This window comes from Ascidiella aspersa, chromosome 5 (assembly GCF_963924565.1).
Source record: "Ascidiella aspersa chromosome 5, kaAscAspe10.2, whole genome shotgun sequence".
In the NCBI taxonomy this organism is placed as follows: Eukaryota; Metazoa; Chordata; class Ascidiacea; order Phlebobranchia; family Ascidiidae; genus Ascidiella; species Ascidiella aspersa.
Genome location: NC_139451.1, coordinates 15,514,569 through 15,528,260, shown reverse-complemented (window position 1 = coordinate 15,528,260; position 13,692 = coordinate 15,514,569). Strand labels below are relative to the sequence as shown.

General features: G+C 38.6%; 3 protein-coding genes across 3 annotated transcripts; all 3 read left to right on the top strand.

Moving 5' to 3' along the window:
* The first annotated feature begins 355 nt into the window (after positions 1 to 355).
* On the top strand, positions 356 to 1,340 carry LOC146145086 (SCAN domain-containing protein 3-like). Its single transcript, XM_083390480.1, has 2 exons — positions 356 to 1,105; positions 1,260 to 1,340. Exons 1-2 carry the CDS (start codon positions 356 to 358, stop codon positions 1,338 to 1,340), a joined length of 831 nt encoding a protein of 276 aa, XP_083246606.1.
* A 2-nt stretch (positions 1,341 to 1,342) lies between these two features.
* On the top strand, positions 1,343 to 2,080 carry LOC146145085 (zinc finger BED domain-containing protein 5-like). Its single transcript, XM_083390116.1, has one exon. The coding sequence runs from the start codon at positions 1,343 to 1,345 to the stop codon at positions 2,078 to 2,080; it is 738 nt and encodes a 245-aa protein (XP_083246242.1).
* An 8,082-nt stretch (positions 2,081 to 10,162) lies between these two features.
* Positions 10,163 to 10,837, top strand: LOC146145084 (uncharacterized). The gene has a single exon (XM_083390479.1). It carries the CDS (start codon positions 10,163 to 10,165, stop codon positions 10,835 to 10,837), a length of 675 nt encoding a protein of 224 aa, XP_083246605.1.
* The last annotated feature ends 2,855 nt before the right edge of the window (positions 10,838 to 13,692 follow it).

The following is a 13,692-nucleotide window of genomic DNA, read 5'->3' as shown; positions in this document are numbered from 1 at the left end:
AAGGCAAAAGAAAAACGGCAAAAGTGAGAGTTTGTCCTCATGGTTATAATCTCTTTGCTCTATACCAGTGGTTCTCAAACTGTGGTACGCGAGAGCTTTTTAAGTGGTACGCGAAGATTTTGGCGTTATTTTATTGTATTTAATCTACAATTTGCCATTCTTTGCAGTAGCTAAAACTACTATAAATACACGACAATATAACAATAAGTTAACTGTAGAACAATTTCACGTTGGCATTATTGCGTCATAGTTGATCCTAAAAAACAAAACTAAGCAACTGATGAGATGAGCTCAATAGTAACTGGAGCTATAACAGGTTAATAGATCAGTATAGTAAGCAGGATATATTTTAAGCATGTCGAAACGAAAATATAATCCAGAATACATCAAGTATGGGTTCATTGCAATCGAACATGCAGGAGAGTGTTTGCCACAGTGTGTGGTTTGCATGAAAACCCTTTCTAATGCGGCCATGAAGCCAAGTTTGTTAAAACGGCACCTTGACTCAAATCATGCAGAAAAAAAGAACCGAGATCAGAGTTATTTTGAGCGACTTGGGGAGAACACGAAAAGACAACGCCTAGACAAGACAGGCCAGTTTCATCAAAAGAAAGTAGGGATAGTAAAATCGTCATATGAAGTGTCTCTTCTGGTAGCTCAGAATATGAAAGCTCATACAATCGCTGAGTCCCTGGTTTTACCAGCAGCAAAAATCCTAGTCAAGAACCTGATCGGAGAAGAGGCAGCGGACAAACTGAACAGCGTGTCCCTTTCTAACGACACTGTAAAACGACGTATTCAAGATATGTCTGTTGACATTGCTAAACAAGTGATTGCTGGAGCAAAAGACTCAAAGTTTGGATTTTCCATCAAGTGTAGCCAACTGCTGGTTTATGTCCGCTTTATCCAAAATGACACGGTAAAAACGGAGTTAATGTTGAGTCAGGAGCTGGCTACTACAACAAAAGAGAAAGATGTATTCAACGTTTTGGACAATTTTTTCAAGGAGAATGACCTGGATTGGAAAATGTTAGTTGGATGCACGACGGATGGTGCTCAGGCAATGCTTGGAAGAAAGTCAGGATTTCAAGCATATGTGAAAGATGTATCACCAAAAGCTACCTTTGTCCACTGTTTTATCCATAGATTTGCACTTTGCGCCAAAGTGCTTCCTTCTGATTTAATGTCATGCTTGAACAAAATCATTAAGATTGTGAATTTTATAAAAACATCAGCTCTAAATACTCGGCTATTTGCAGGGCTCTGTGAAGATGTCGGTTCTGATCATAAGTGTCTTCTCTTTCACACAGAGGTTCGCTGGCTTTCCCGCGGGAATGTGACAATGAGGGTCTTTGAACTTAGGCATGAATTACTGACCTTTTTCAATGAGAAAAAACACGACTTTAAATATGATTTAGAGAACGAAGAGTTTATCTTACAGCTGGCCTACATGTCGGACATTTTCCAGGCCCCAAACTTTGTAAATCTTTCGTTCCAAGGACCGAACAGCAATATAACAGTTTTTATTACAAAACTGAAAGCATTTATTTGCAAACTTGATATATGGACTAAAAACGTGGAAAATAAACAGTACGGAATGTTTAAACAGCTTAGCACTCTTTCAGTTGACCCCAGTGACAAATTATCTCAAGAAATTGCTGACCACCTTAAGTTGCTCAAAACGGAATTGGTACATTATTTTGAAAGTTGCACCTACGCTGTCAATCCATTCTGCATCAATCCAGTTGTTCTACCCGTAGGAACAGGAGAACAAGAAGAGATTATTGATATTCAGGTTGACGAAACAGCAAAAGCAAAGCAGAAGGAATGCTCTTCTATAGATTTCTGGTTATCCATGAGTTCCACTTACCCAACATTGGCCCAAAATGCTGTTCCTCAGCTATTAGTTTTCCCCTCGACATGGGAGTGTGAGCAAGGGTTCTCGGCCTTAATGGCCATTAAGTCGAAGAGCCGGAATCGTCTAACTGAGCCTAAACACGATTTTCGATGTGCTGTGACTAATGTTGTGCCCCGGATAGACAAGCTTGTGCAAAAGAAACAGTTGCACCTATCACATTAAAATGTGTTTTCTTGCTGTTAACTCGTATTGCGTTATAGTAATAACGGTAATAACTAATAAATACTGGTACATTTGAGTATAGTAATTTATTCAGGGGCCAGGTGGTACGCAAGGTAGTAGTGAATGAAGAAGTGGTACGCCATCGGAAAAAGTTTGAGAAACACTGCTCTATACCAATAATTTTTATTCTGAGTTTTTTGCCTAGATAAAAAAAAAAAATTATTTTCTTTACTTTTGAATCCTAAGTTGTATCTGGCCCATGATTGCCAGAAGTCGGAGATCGAGTCTAATTTTTTAGTCTTTGAGCAGCTTCTATTTTGCTTCCGACGTCTGGCACCCATAGGCCGCCTTCTTTGATTGGTGCGATAAGTTTTTTCCTTGCTAACTGTTCTATAGAAACCACAAAAAGCGAAAGATGAGGGTTTGCATTTCTTTTTTATATGTTTGCCTTATGGTTAAGATTCAAGCTGTAAAGATTATTTGGGACATGACGAGGGCTTGTATCAGTTTAATTTTACCAAGGATCGAAAGATTTCTGTACTTATGAATTTGAATTATGCTTTTAATTTTATCAATCTTTTTCGGCCAGTTTTGCTTCTGGTGGTCTCCACTCTCATCGTAATATATTCCGAGTATTTTACAGTTATTTTTAACATATTCTGGGTATACAAGATTCACCTTATGTTTTAGTTCTTTATTAAAGCAGATAATTTCGGTTTTTTCTATGTTTAGTTTTTGTCCACCAATTTTTTCATAGTTTTTAATGTTTTTAAACAGTTGGCCGATCGACTCCACGTTCTTCACAATTTTGAGGCTTGTTTTGCCGAATTTCGGAATTTTTAATCTTTTTGTTATTTATAACTATTATGGTAAGTATGTCGGCACTCGTGATGAAGAGGAGCATACTCAAGGGACATCCCTGACGTATGCCCCTCCTCACCACGATTTCCTTTGTTAGTTTTCCGTTTATTTCTATTTGGCTCGTTATTTTAGTATATATTATTTTTATCCATTTGGTGAGGTATGCTGGTGTGCCGTACTTCTCCAAGACCCTGACCGCGAAACCGACGTCAAGCCGGTCAAAGGCCTTGGATAAGTCAGTTAGAATGATGGCTAGGGGTTGATTGTATGTTTTTGAGTGTTGAATTGCTGCTTTTATATTGTAATGTATATGCTGAATTTGTCTGTTTTTAAGGCAGCATTTTTGGTTTGGTAAAATTTGGTTGTTAAGGTGCTGTGTGAGTCTGTTTGATATTGTTTTGGTTATTATTTTGTAATCTGTGTTAAGAAGAGAGATTGGTGGTCTCCAGTTTTTAAATTTGGTTTTTATCGCCTTTTTTGGAATTAATTTGACGACGGCCATTCTCATATATTGTTCACTAATTATATCAAGTCCAGTTTTAGTTGGGGCCAAAAGGTTATATAAAGTTTAACTGGTAGGCCGTCGCAGTCTGGAGACGAACCTCTCTTCATTTTGTTTAGTGCCAGTTTAAGTTCTTGTGTGGTTATGTAATGTTGTGTGTGTTCTGTCTGTATGTTTATGTCTTTCAAAGTGTTGTTTTGTTTTATTATATCTATTGTGGGGTTTTGGCCCCAGATGTCATTGTAAAAGTCATATATTATGTTTTCTATTGTTTCCTGATTTGTGGTTATGCTTTTGTTTTTTTCATTATGTAGGTTATGTATACTGTTTTTTCCATTGTGGATTCTTTCAGCGAGATAAAATTGTTTGTTTGGTTTTTCGTTGTTTTCAAAATCTCTGATTTTAGATCTAATTTTAGCCCCTTACAATATTTTTTGTTTCATTTGTTTGTATTTGTGGGTCCAGTTTTTCCATGAGGGTGTGTAGTGTTTTTGTTTGTTCTTGAAATGTGTTTTAAATTGATGGAGAATGTTATGGAGTTTTTTAAATCTTCCCACCAATTTATAATATGATCTTGTTTGCCGATGCGCCAAGTGTTCCCTTATTAACGTTTTGTATTCCTCGTTCTCCATCAATTGACAGTTCAGTTTCCATGTGCCTTTTCCCTATCTTGTTTGGGAGCTAATTTTAATCTTAATAAAAGGGGATTGAGAATGGTCCGAAAAGGCACATGGAAAATGGCCTGTTTGTTTTATCCAGGATGACAGGCTCCTGGTGTGATAGATCCTGTCGATCCTGGACGCCGATCTTTTGGTTATGTATGTGTATGCTTTTTTAAAAGTTGACTCCTTTCGACTATCCATCTGTTTGTTTATTTCTTATTGAAGTAATTGTCCTTAGGGTATTCAGTTAAGTTGAAATGCCCCAGGATGATATGGTTATGGTTATTTTGGGGCGTAGTCCTGATGTCGTTTAGGACTGTTTTAAGCATTTCGGCCCGTTTTTTCGCATTTATTGTTGCCTCCCCTGACTTCAAGTCAAGTATACATTGTGGATGTTGATCTGTTGTTGTTTGCTGTCTGATGCCCATTTTAGTGTAAGTTTTTGTATACGGTTGGGTATTATGATACAGTGATTTATGCTATATTTATCTAGGGTTTCAAGGAAGGGGCTATTAACTGAAAAAGCAGTGCCGGCCAAGTTATATCTAGCATTGCTTAGTGTTTGCATTTAATTTTATATTTTTATTATTTGGTATTTTATCAAAGTTACTAATGTTAAAATATGTATTTTATTTATTTTTATAAATGATAGAACATTGTCCAGTTTCTTACTTAATGAATTTGTGTTGACAGACGCTACTCGGATTTCACCATCCTCGTCCATTCTTTCCAGGATAAAAGTGCAAGGGCCGTTGACCGGAAGAGAAGACATAAATCCTTGTCAGGTAACTAGAGCACCCACCCACTGTATAAAGTTTCAGGTAACTTTAACTACTATATTTGTCTTAAGTGGTTTGCTTCCTATGATTCAGCTGAGCAGGCTGTTGAACATTTTGAAATATCAACTTTGTCAAAATTTATTTTTTATAACAGCCGTTCCTTTGGTAAGTATTATTGCTTATTTAAAGGACCATGAAAGTTTAATAACACCGTGTAACACGATTTTTGTTCCCGGGTTCTAATTGATATTTCCTGATCTCTCTCACCTAGAAACTTCCAAATATCAATATAGTTCATTCCAAACATTGATTTTGTGGTTAGGAGAGTAATTTTTTTAATTTGCTAGTATGTGCAATATTGTGCATGGTTATACTGATTTACCCTATAGGACATGGATATTTACCAAAATGTCTTAGATCGCTGTAAGTCCATTTTTAATCGCTTGGCATCGACTAAGAAGTTATATTCTATCAATGTATTTACTAAATATTCTGACGCGTTAGTCGTAGGCTATCGATTGCTTTTTCGCAAAGTAAATTACAGCCTATTTTTTTGTCTGGCAAAGGGTTAATTCTGAGTTGGCATAACAATAGGCAACGAATTAGAATTTTTGTTATTAAAATCAAATCACAAAGCACAGGCATTTGGTACATGGAAATTTGCACATAAATGTATTAATAAATGCAAAACTAAATAAATATTTCAGGCTATTAAAACAGTTCAAGTATAAAATCAGTTAAAAATGGGATGTTTTGCGGGATTTTCTTTTGTACTCTACATCACTTTCCCGCATCAAGGCCCAGACATAATCTCCCATCATAAAATCTTTTATGTCTTGATGGAATTGCTCCCATATTGTCTTTAAACTCGTCCAAGTGAGCATCAAGCATATGTACTTTCATGGACATTCTGCACCCCATGTTTCCATACGACTTTACCAAATAGGAAACGAGCTCGGCATAGTTATCTTCCTTGTTATTGCCCAAGAACCCATTCACCACATCTGCAAAGCGATTCCAAGCCTTCTTTTCAACATCATTAAGCATTTGGATAAAATCATTCGACTTGAGAATCTTTTTAATTTGTGGGCCAATAAATATACCAGCTTTTACTTTAGCTTCTGATAGTTCAGGAAACAAGTTCTGGAGAAACTGGAATGCGTCACCACCTTTATCCAATGCTCTCACAAATTGCTTTATAAAGCCAAATGTGAAGGGGAGACATAAGCACTTTGTTTGGGTTAATCCACCGAGTTTGCTTTACGTTTTTCTCTCCAACAACAAATTCGTTCCGTTTTGGCCATTTTTGCTTTTTTCAACATCTACATCTTCTTCCTCGGTGGTGGACTCATCATTTAAGAGTTGCTCATTTCTTGGGGGGATTAGGCACTGGCAGTTCATCTGAATGTGGCACCGGAGCTATTGAGGAAGGAATATTTGGGTAAGCAATAGGAGGAGCGTTTTTTCCAGCTCTGCGTCTGGATGGATTAACCATATAAAAATAGCAGTCATCTGTGTGGGTCGTTGGCTCCCGCCATACCCTTGGAAGAGCAAACTTCATCGCCCTTTTCTCCCCTCGATACCAACCTAAAACAAATAACCAATTCTTAATTTGCTGTAACAAACATACAAATAGATCAATTTCAATATAATTAAGATTAGCCCAAATAATATGATCGATGAAACCTTACCTTCCAAAGTCATTTTACAGTAATCGCTAGAAAAACAATTTTCTGTCTTGTTTTGTCCAAAGTTGTCCAAAAACTCTATGTTATGTCACAATGCTGCAAATTACGGAAATGAAGTCTCTTAAGTTGATATAACATGCATGTTAAATCAAGTGGCGTGCATGTCAAGGGTGGCCGACCCCTGTACTACAGATTCAATTTTCAGATTCAATTTATTTTTGTGCATGTTTGCAAACATCGAAAAAAACAAAATAACATAAATAATAACACAAGGACAGCGAAAGGACCATTCGGTCATCGAGTCGAGCTGCCCCTCAAAAATAAATAAATTTAGTGGCAATATTGAAAGTTACAATAATTGGAAACAAAAAGTGCGTAGATAGAAAGTATGTAGATTTTAACGGTTTTATATAAATTTTTGAAATAAGAAATGGATACGAAAAAGCAATGTAAAACTAGCAAAAAACGATAAGGTCAGAATGTACTATACAACGGTTACGTACTGCAGGATTTATTTTAAATCTGTGCCTTCGCACGTGTCTGTGCGACTTCGCCTATGGCTGGCAATTATTAGTAATAGTAATAAAATTAGTGGTAAATAATAAGTAAAATGGTTGTTGACCAATTTGTAAACCTCGGGCAGCGTCTGCTCCGTTGTTTACATTTAGTTGTCATGGTGAGAAAGTAAACAAAATCAATAGAAGATGATAAAGCTGTATTTAATACGATTGCAATAGTTGCGATTTCACACTGTCTTGGAAGTGTTTGAAGGTGAGATTTTTTTGTTCGTGACGTAAGGTTGCCCATATTTTAGGTCCTATATATTTAAGCTGTTTTTGGCCCGAGATCCTACGTATTTTTTCAACATAGTAATTTTTTGCGTCTCCCAGTCTAGTGTTATGCCTATGTATCTCAGATATAGGTCTTAAAAAATTTTGAAACAAAGCTGGAAGTAAGTTATTTTTGTAATGGTGCATGAATTTAAGAATTTCCAGTTGTGTTATATCTTGTATTTGTAGTATTTTGTTTTCTTTGAAGATTGTTTTTGTATGGATATGACTGTAATTGCTGATTCCAGATATGACTCTCAATGCTCTGTTCTGGAGTATTTGTAAATGCTGAAGGTGTGATTGGCTAGCTCGTCCCCAGTTTATTATTCCATATTGCAGGTGGGAGTGAATAAAGGCGTAGTATAGCAATAATAATGTGTTTTTATTTATGTATCGTTTAATTTTGTAGAGTACTCCAATGGACTGTGAGACCCTGGATGATACTGCTGTAATGTGTTGTGACCAGTTGACTTTGTCATCCATGACAATTCCTAAAAATCTGCAATTTTTAGGTTTTTATTGTGTGTTATTACATATTGAGTTTTTGTATAATTTAGTGATAGTTTATTTGTCCTCATCCAGTCATCTACTTTAATTATTTCCTGTTGCATTTGTTTTTGTAGGTCCTTTGATTCAAGAGAGGCCGCATAAAATATGGTATCATCAGCATACATTTTACATGACATGTCTGTGACATTTGGTAAATCATTTGTGTATATATTTGGAATAATATTGGAGATAGGATAGAACCTTGTGGTAAGCCACATTTTACTTCGTTTAGGCGATTTGTTAAAAAATTTTCCAAAAGATTTAAAGGCCCCCCTCTAATTCCATAATGTTGTAACTTCCTGAGTAATATTGAGTGATTTACTGTGTCAAATGCTTTAGATAGGTCCATGTATACAGTACAGTGATGTTGTCCATTATCTAAAGAATGTAGTATGTTTTCATAGAGGGCTGCAATTACAAATGAGGTTGAGTGGTTTTTGCGAAATCCAAACTGATCTGGTGTAATTGTATTGTTTTTAGTAAAAAATTTGGTAAGTTGAAAAAGAATAATCTTTTCAAAAATTTTGCTCAGTACTGGTGTTATTGTTATTGGGCGAAAATCAGCAGGTAAATGGGGATATTTTACTTTAGGAACTGGGGTTATATGACTCTTTTTTAAACATTGTGGTATGGAGAAAGAAGTTATGCACTTATTAAACAGATACGTTAGGTAATGGTGTAATGACTTTTGAACTAAGTTTTAAAAATTTTATTGGTATGTTGTATGGTCCTTCTGCTTTTTTTTGGTCTAAAAGTGCAATGTACTTTGATACCTCAAAGTCTGTGGTCGCCGAAAGAAAAAATGAGTTTTGTTGTCGATTTTTTAGGTATTTTGTAAAATCATTGGTCGAAGATAGAATTTGTTTGGCCAGTGTTTCCCCAACTGTTTGAAAGTATTTGTTGAGTGTGTTTGAAATTATTTGAGGATCTGTAACATTATCATTACTTACTGATAAACATTTAATTTCCTGTTTAGGCTTTTTGTTATTTAGTATTTCTTTCACTACTTTCCAGATTTTTGTTGTGTCTTTTTTATTGCCTATTTTGTTTTGATAAAATAGTTGTTTTGACATAGTTTTTATTTTTGTTAAGTGATTATTATATATTTTGTATGCCTTGAGCTTTTCAGTGTCGTTTGTTTTGTAGTATTTTTGAAACATTTTGTTTTTTCTTTTGATTGATTTTAGTATGCCAGGTGTTATCCATGGCTTGCATTTTAGTTTTTTTTCTTTCCTAGTTAGGGGTCGCATTTGGGCATGTTTTCGTAATATGTTTTTAAACGTATCTCTATAAACATTACAAATTCTTCCTCTAAGGTTACGTTGTCTTCTAATTGGTAGAATTTACTGTCAAGGGATTGTTGGAGTTCGTTAAGAAAATGTTCTTCGTTAAAATTTTTTAAATCCCTTTTTGTATATTCGGTTTGTTGTCTGTTTGGTGGTTGTGGGTATGGTAGTATGAGTGCTGTTGGCAGGTGGTCTGAAACATCATATTGTTGTAGTATTACCGGTACTATATGCCTTTTAATATCGTTTGTGTAGTAGTGATCTAAAAGTGATGGCTTACAGTGTTGTTCATACCTTGTTGGTTTATCTATAAGTATTTGACTTCCGGTTGTATTTATATTGTTTATGTATGCTTGTATCGTATTTGTTTTGGTGTTTAGTAGATTAATATTAAAGTCACCTCCAATGTAGTATGTTGTTTTTTGTTTTTCTAGGATTTCCATGTTTTTTGTAAATTTGTTTTGAAAGGTTGCAAAGTCTGGCTCAGGGTGCCGGTATATTACAGAAATAATAGTTTTTTTGTTATTTAATCCTACTTCTAACCATAAATTTTCACATTCTTGTGGTATACTGATTTGTAAATCTTCCCTTTCTTTTACAGATATACTATTTTGAGAATAGATGCACACACCTCCAGCATTTGTGTTGGAATGCTTAAAGTGCATTTGATACCCGTCAATATTTGTATTGTAGCGTATCCTTTTATTATATGTGTTACGCGACATGCTACACGCGACACGTCTTTCTATCGTGCTCTTTCCGAGCGGTCACTCGCTCGGTCATTCGAAAATACAAGCTGACGTGTGCACTGCTCTGGCTCCTACAAATGGTGACCCCGGCAAGCAAAGTAAGTGCAAGGTAAAACCACAACACATTGCTAGGTTGTAGGCTAGCTTATGTTCAACGCACTTAACTTAATTCTATGATGGACGAAGAAAATGTCGCAGCCGTTGCTGTTAAAATTCCGCCATTCTGGCCACAAGACGCCGAACTATGGTTTTTACAAGTAGAAGCACAATTCAGTGTGAAAGGCGTGACACTATCGAAAACAAAGTACCATCATGTGGTAGCAGCAGTGTCACCCGAAATCGCCGCCGTTGTGCGGGACATTATAAAAAACCCAGATGACGCGGATCCTTACGCGCAGTTAAAATGTGCACTCATCAGCAGGGTTTCGATGACCAAGCATCAACGCTTACAGAAACTTCTTCGACATGAAGACCTGGGCGATCGCAAGCCTTCAGAAATGTTGCGAGAAATGCAACATCTTATGGGCGAAGAAGATTCGAAAAATTTGCTTCGCGAACTTTTTCTTCAACGATTACCAGGCAATTTGCGAGTAGTTTTGGCCACACTTGATCTGGAATTATCAGCTTTGGCGCAGAAAGCTGACAACATGATTGACCTGATGGACACGTCACCCATTTTGGCCCAAGTCAATCAACTGCAAAAAGAAATTGCAATTCTGAAGCGCAATACGCCGCAAACAAGAAACCTGCACGACGCTCGACTGTGCTGGTACCACAGGCGATTCGGTCCTAAAGCACAAAAGTGCGTTTCTCCCTGCGAGTACAAGGGAAACGCCTCAACCAGCCACTAATGGCGGCTAGTGCCGCTGGTTGTTCTCGCCGCCTTCTTCACGTTAATGACCGCACCACTGGACAAAGGTACCTCGTGGACTCCGGTGCTGCGATTTAGTGTTGTTCCTGCCACAAGAATGGATCGCAACAGTTGTAAAAGAAAGCTGGAACTCGTTGCAGCAAACGGAAGCACCATCGCAACATTTGGTACGCGGTCGATCAACCTAGACATCGGGCTCAGCAAAAAGTATGTATGGTCTTTTATTATAGCCGAAGTCACGCAACCGATTCTCGGCGCAGATTTTTTTCGACATAACGGAATACTAATCGACCTTGGTAAAAATCGACTTATCGATGCTAAAACATTTAACTGTGTTTCCGCTGGTGTTTCCCGCTCATCTTCTTTTGGTTTATTAACCCATGCCACAAATGAATTTGGAACACTGTTTGAAGAGTTTCCTTCTATTCAAAGCGCGGTTTACAATGACGTTTCTTTGAAACACAATATTAAGCATCACATCGTAACTAATGGTCCCCCAGTACATACAAAGGCACGTCGACTCTCTCCTGAAAAGATGAAAATCGCCAAAGCGGAATTCCAAAACCTTCTAGACTTAGGAATCGTGCGCCGTTCGTCTAGTACATGGGCTTCGCCTTTGCACATGGTTTGCAAAAAGTCCGGCAAATGGAGGCCATGTGGCGATTATAGGAATCTAAACAGTCGAACTATTCCTGATCGATATCCGATTCCTCTTATACAGGACTCATCTGCTAACTTAAACGAAGCGAAAATCTTTAGCAAAATAGACCTCATCCGTGCCTATCACCACATTCCAGTAGCATCAGAAGATGTACCAAAGACCGCCATTATTACGCCGTTCGGCCTTTTTGAGTACACACGTATGCCATTCGGGTTGTGCAATGCAGCCCAGACATTTCAACGTTTCATGGATGAGGTATGTAGAGGGCTGGATTTTATCTTTGTATATCTAGATGACATTCTTGTATTCAGTCCGACCAAAAGTGCACATCGGCGGCACTTGCGGCAATTGTTTCAAAGGCTTGCAAAATTCGGCATTGTCGTGAATCCAGACAAGTGCGAGTTCGGTACTTCAGAGCTTGAATTTCTAGGACACCGCATTTCAACTGAAGGAATCGCGCCACTTGCCGGAAGAGTTGAAGCTGTTAAGAATTTCCCGCAACCGACATCCAAGAAAGGCCTTCGTGAGTATTTCGGACTCTTAAACTTTTACCATAGGTTCATCCCAGGAGCAGCAACAATTCTCCACCCACTCCACCTTGCCCTGGGTGGGCAAACCAACGATTTCGTATGGAACAACGACTGTACTGCTTTTCTAGCATCAAAACACGCACTTGCCAAAGCAACGATGCTGGTACATCCCAAACCTGATGCGGCAACACGAATAACAACAGATGCTTCTGCAGTTGCTGTGGGCGCATCTCTCGAACAATACCTCGATGGCAAGTGGCAACCGATTGCATTCTTTTCCAGAAAACTAAAACCCGCCGAAACCAGGTACAGTGCGTTCGACCGCGAACTTCTCGCAGTATATTTGGCCATTCGGCATTTTCGATACTTTGTAGAAGGACGACAATTTTCAGTGCTCACTGACCAAAAGCATTAAGTCATGCGTTCGACAGAAACTCCAACGAACTTTCTCCACGCCAGGTTCGTCACTTGTCTTTCATTTCAGAGTTTACAACGGATATTCGACATATTAAGGGCACTCACAATTCTGCCGCAGATGCATTATCTCGCGTTGCTATAAATTCAACGATGTCCTCTCCTGCGATAGATTTTGCCGCTTTGGCTACAGCACAAAAAGGTAATCGTGACATTCGTGCATACCGAACAGCTGTAACGTCACTTAAATTTCAGGACCTTCCGCTCCTTGGATCTAGCGATACTATTTTATGCGACGTTTCCAAAGGTTATCCCAGACCCGTTGTGCCACTAGCATTTCGGCGCATTGTCTTTGATGTACTACACAACCTTTCACATCCAGGTATTCGCGCGTCTCGTAAACTAGTTTCCGATCGTTTCATTTGGCATAGCTTAAACAAAGATGTTGGGCTGTGGGCTCGCACGTGTTTACAATGCCAGCGGGCGAAAATTCACCGCCATACATTGTCACAGCTTGGTTCATTTACGCTTCCCGACAAAAGGTTTGCAGAAATTTATGTGGACATCGTCGGACCGCTTCCGATGTCGCAGGGTTACTCTTACATATTTACTTCTATAGATCGTTTCACTAGGTGGCCGGAGGCGATCCCGATGGTGGATGCTACGTCAGAGTCGTGTGCCAGGGCTTTGCTGTCGTGGGTATCTCGTTTCGGTACACCACAGTCCATAACTTCCGACAGAGGCCGTCAATTCGAGTCTAACCTATGGGCAAACCTAAACTCCCTCTTAGGTTCCCATCGCCAAAGAACCACCGCTTACCACCCGCAATCCAATGGAATAGTGGAAAGACTCCACCGGCAAATGAAAGCAGCACTCAAAGCCCGATTGGACAACAACCACTGGGTGGACCAACTTCCTGCAGTCATGCTCGGCATTCGCACGGCCCCGAAGGAAGACATTGGTTGTTCTGCCGCAGAGCTGGTGTACGGCACGACACTGCGGTTACCAGGGGAGTTTTTCTCACCACCGTCACACGGCACCACTACAACCACAGCGGAGGTAACAACATTCCTGTCCAACTTCCGGAAATCAATGGAGAACGTTCGCGCCATTGCGACATCACGACACAGACAATCGCATAGTAGTGTACCGCGTATACTCCAATCGTGTAAATTTGTTTTCGTGCGTCGTGACTGTCATAGATCATCGCCCTTACAGTGTCCTTACGAC

Bases quoted from the DNA above. Each gene is read 5' to 3' on its own strand.
- LOC146145086 (XM_083390480.1), top strand. From the start codon at position 356: ATGTCGAAACGAAAATATAATCCAGAATACATCAAGTATGGGTTCATT. The intron at 1,106-1,259 runs GTATCACCAAAA...GGCTATTTGCAG, and splicing joins TTCAAGCATATGTGAAAGAT to GGCTCTGTGAAGATGTCGGT.
- LOC146145085 (XM_083390116.1), top strand. From the start codon at position 1,343: ATGAGGGTCTTTGAACTTAGGCATGAATTACTGACCTTTTTCAATGAG.
- LOC146145084 (XM_083390479.1), top strand. From the start codon at position 10,163: ATGGACGAAGAAAATGTCGCAGCCGTTGCTGTTAAAATTCCGCCATTC.